General features: G+C 50.8%; 1 protein-coding gene across 1 annotated transcript in view; it reads right to left on the bottom strand.

Moving 5' to 3' along the window:
* The window catches only part of ITGA7 (integrin subunit alpha 7), a 20,757-nt gene that overhangs the window by 4,235 nt on the left and 13,756 nt on the right, over positions 1-2,766 (bottom strand). The window contains exons 20-23 of the mRNA XM_014459996.2: positions 2,139-2,315; positions 1,782-1,947; positions 1,135-1,183; positions 610-632 (exon numbers count right to left, since the gene is read on the bottom strand). Coding sequence (XP_014315482.1) covers positions 610-632; positions 1,135-1,183; positions 1,782-1,947; positions 2,139-2,315 — 415 coding nt within the window. The remainder of the gene's footprint in view (positions 1-609; positions 633-1,134; positions 1,184-1,781; positions 1,948-2,138; positions 2,316-2,766) is intronic.

The following is a 2,766-nucleotide window of genomic DNA, read 5'->3' as shown; positions in this document are numbered from 1 at the left end:
CAAATGCAGTCACACAGACAGAGTCTGCCGGAGCTCATCATCCCTCATGAGCATCACATCTGGACCCTTCTCATGCTCCTCACCATATCTATTTCATGACCAGGGCTCAAACTTCCCTCCTCCAGGAAGTCTTCCAGACTAACCCTAACCAAATCTGGGCTATTTGGCTTTGAAATGCATGGGGAGCAGGGCGGAGGGCTCTTCCTTGACAGCAGCAGGCAGATTAGCTTCCCCAATTGATGTGGATGTGACCTAATGTTGGTCCCATTAATTGAGCACCTACTACCTGCCAGGTACTTATCTCATTTAAGCTTTACAACTATCCTGCAAGATGCATATTATCATCATCCCCATTTTTCAAATTAGAAAATTGAGGCTCAAAGCATCCAGGTGACCTACCTTAGGTCCCAGAACTAGCAAAACTGATAAGTGGTGAAGCTCATATTTGAACCCAGGTCCATATTGGGCAAAACCACACTCCTACACTAAGCCCAACTGCTGACAGGAGAGGAGGCTGGGGGGACTCAGGCCCTGCTCCTTCCAGGCCTGACCCATATCCATTTGGCCTAACTTCACCTAATGGTCTACTTGCCTAAAAACATATTCAACACACTTCAGAGACAGAAGAATGGCTTGAGGGTGTTTGAATTCTGTCAATCGTCTTTTATTTGGCTACTTTTGAGTAAATCAAGAACCCTCGGTCAATGTGTCTAAAAACACGGCCTTAATTTTAAGTTAAAGAATTAATTTCAAAGTTCTGAATAAAAAAGGAGTTCTTTCAGAGGAAATTAGCCTCATGGAGAAGGTCAGACCACCCATACACCAGGGAAACAGCAGTCGCCTTATCCCCAGGCACCTTCCTTCGCCTCAGGCCTGCTCTCAGGGGAGCGGGGGAGCGGAGGGCAGGAGGCACCGGGTGTCAGTGGAGCTCCCTCCCAGACCGATGAAGCCAGAGCTGGCCCAACTGCTCACATTCCCCTGCGAACAGTCTTCCACTCCTTGCCTCCACGCCTAGCGTCACCTCCTGACAACTGGCCAAATACCCCCTTAATCGTGCTCCCCCCACACTCTCACTGCAGCACCATTCTCAAGGGGTGAGCATAGAGAATATGCCAATTTGCTCCATAAATCCACTTAAAGGACAAAACTTTGTAAAGCAAGCAGGAAAAGGGGGGCAAAACTGCTCAAAGGGGATAGACTTAATGAACCACACATAATACACTATCGTTTTAATTATTAGAACCTCTTAAAACTTAAAATGCTTTGGACATTGTAAAAGTCAAACAGGTTTTCTTACACAAATTGACTTTTTTGTCCTAAAAAAATTCAAAAGAACAACAAACAAATTTCAAAGGTAGCTAAAACCATCCCATCCCTATGAAATGCTATCTTTGGGCCCAGCTGGCGTGGCTCAGTGGTTGAGCATCGACCTGTGAACCTGGAGGTTACTGTTTGATTCCAGTCAGGGCACATGCCAGGGTTGGGGGGTTCGATCCCCAATGGGGGCGTGCAGGAGGCAGCCAATCAATGATTCTCTCTCATCATTGATGTATCTATCTCTCCCTCTCCCTTCTTCTCTGAAATCAATAAAAATATTTTTTAAAAACTAAAGTGTTATCTTTGGTATAAATGTGAGGAGACCGAATGCACAGCCAACTGCCCTGATCTTGAGTAAGCACTTGGCAGGTGTCGGGACTGTCCATCAGCCCTCAGCAGGCCAGCCTCCCTGGACACCCACCTCACTGAATGAAGCGCCATGCCCCCAGCATCCTCTGTCACACCCCCACACCCCCATTCTGCCCTCACCAGGGTGATGTTTTTCTTCTTCTCAGCAGAGGACACTGGCCACCAGGATGTGCTAGGCTCCTGCTGCTCAGGAGGCACCTGCTGCTCCGGCTGCTCCGGCTGCTCCAGCTCTCGTCGCCTCCTGTCCCTGCTGTCCACATCCTGGATGTGGGGAAAGGGGCCCAGTGAGTGTCCCTCCAAATACGGCAATCCTGAGATGGCATCTCCTCCCCACTGCCTTCCTCCTGGTCCCCCCCCCCCCACACACACACACACATGCCCACCCCCATGACACACTTCCCGAAGTCTGACCCCCCTGACCCTGCCTCACAGCCCCGCCCACCCTGCCTCACCAGGTGGAGGATGTTGGGCCTGGGGGAACAGAGTCCCTTCTGCCCAGGGCCCTGCCCGCCCTCCAGCTCCACCCGCATGGGGTACAGCAGCCACTTCCCGTTGGCAATCTCGTGGGGCCACATGATGTTGAGGAAGGCAGAGCCAAGGGTGTTGAGGGACTGGCCCTGGTTGGAGACCTGTGGCACAGAGAATGTGAAGGGAGGGGGCTGGTTTCTGAGCGGCCCTAAATCACAGCGATTGAGGGGGTGGGGTCGAGGGGAGGGCCTCGGGAAGCACAGTTTCAACAAAGATTCAGGATCTGAGACCCCACTAGGCTCCACTCTATGCCAACCCCAGACCCAGGAAAACCTGGAGAGGTCCCTGGGAGGTGTGGGAAGCCCCAGCCAAGCCAGAGCAGAGTTCTGAGGAGAGACATCAGCCCTCCCCCCCGCCCGCCCCAGATGGTCAGTTCCATTCCAAATTCACATAGAGAGATTCTTTTCTGGGGGTCTCCAAAAGTTTATAAGAAATGGGAATCTGAAATGTTGTACAGAATCTTAAGCTTAGACTAGTGAGTTTCGCAATTCCCGACAAAAAAATGTGTGTATCTTTTGTGAGTTTGTTTATCAATACAATTGGATTGAACGA

The sequence above is a fragment of the Myotis lucifugus genome, unplaced genomic scaffold (assembly GCF_000147115.1).
Source record: "Myotis lucifugus unplaced genomic scaffold, Myoluc2.0 scaffold_119, whole genome shotgun sequence".
In the NCBI taxonomy this organism is placed as follows: Eukaryota; Metazoa; Chordata; class Mammalia; order Chiroptera; family Vespertilionidae; genus Myotis; species Myotis lucifugus.
The sequence above is the reverse complement of the archived record's forward strand: the minus strand, read 5'-3'. Positions and strand labels throughout refer to the sequence as shown.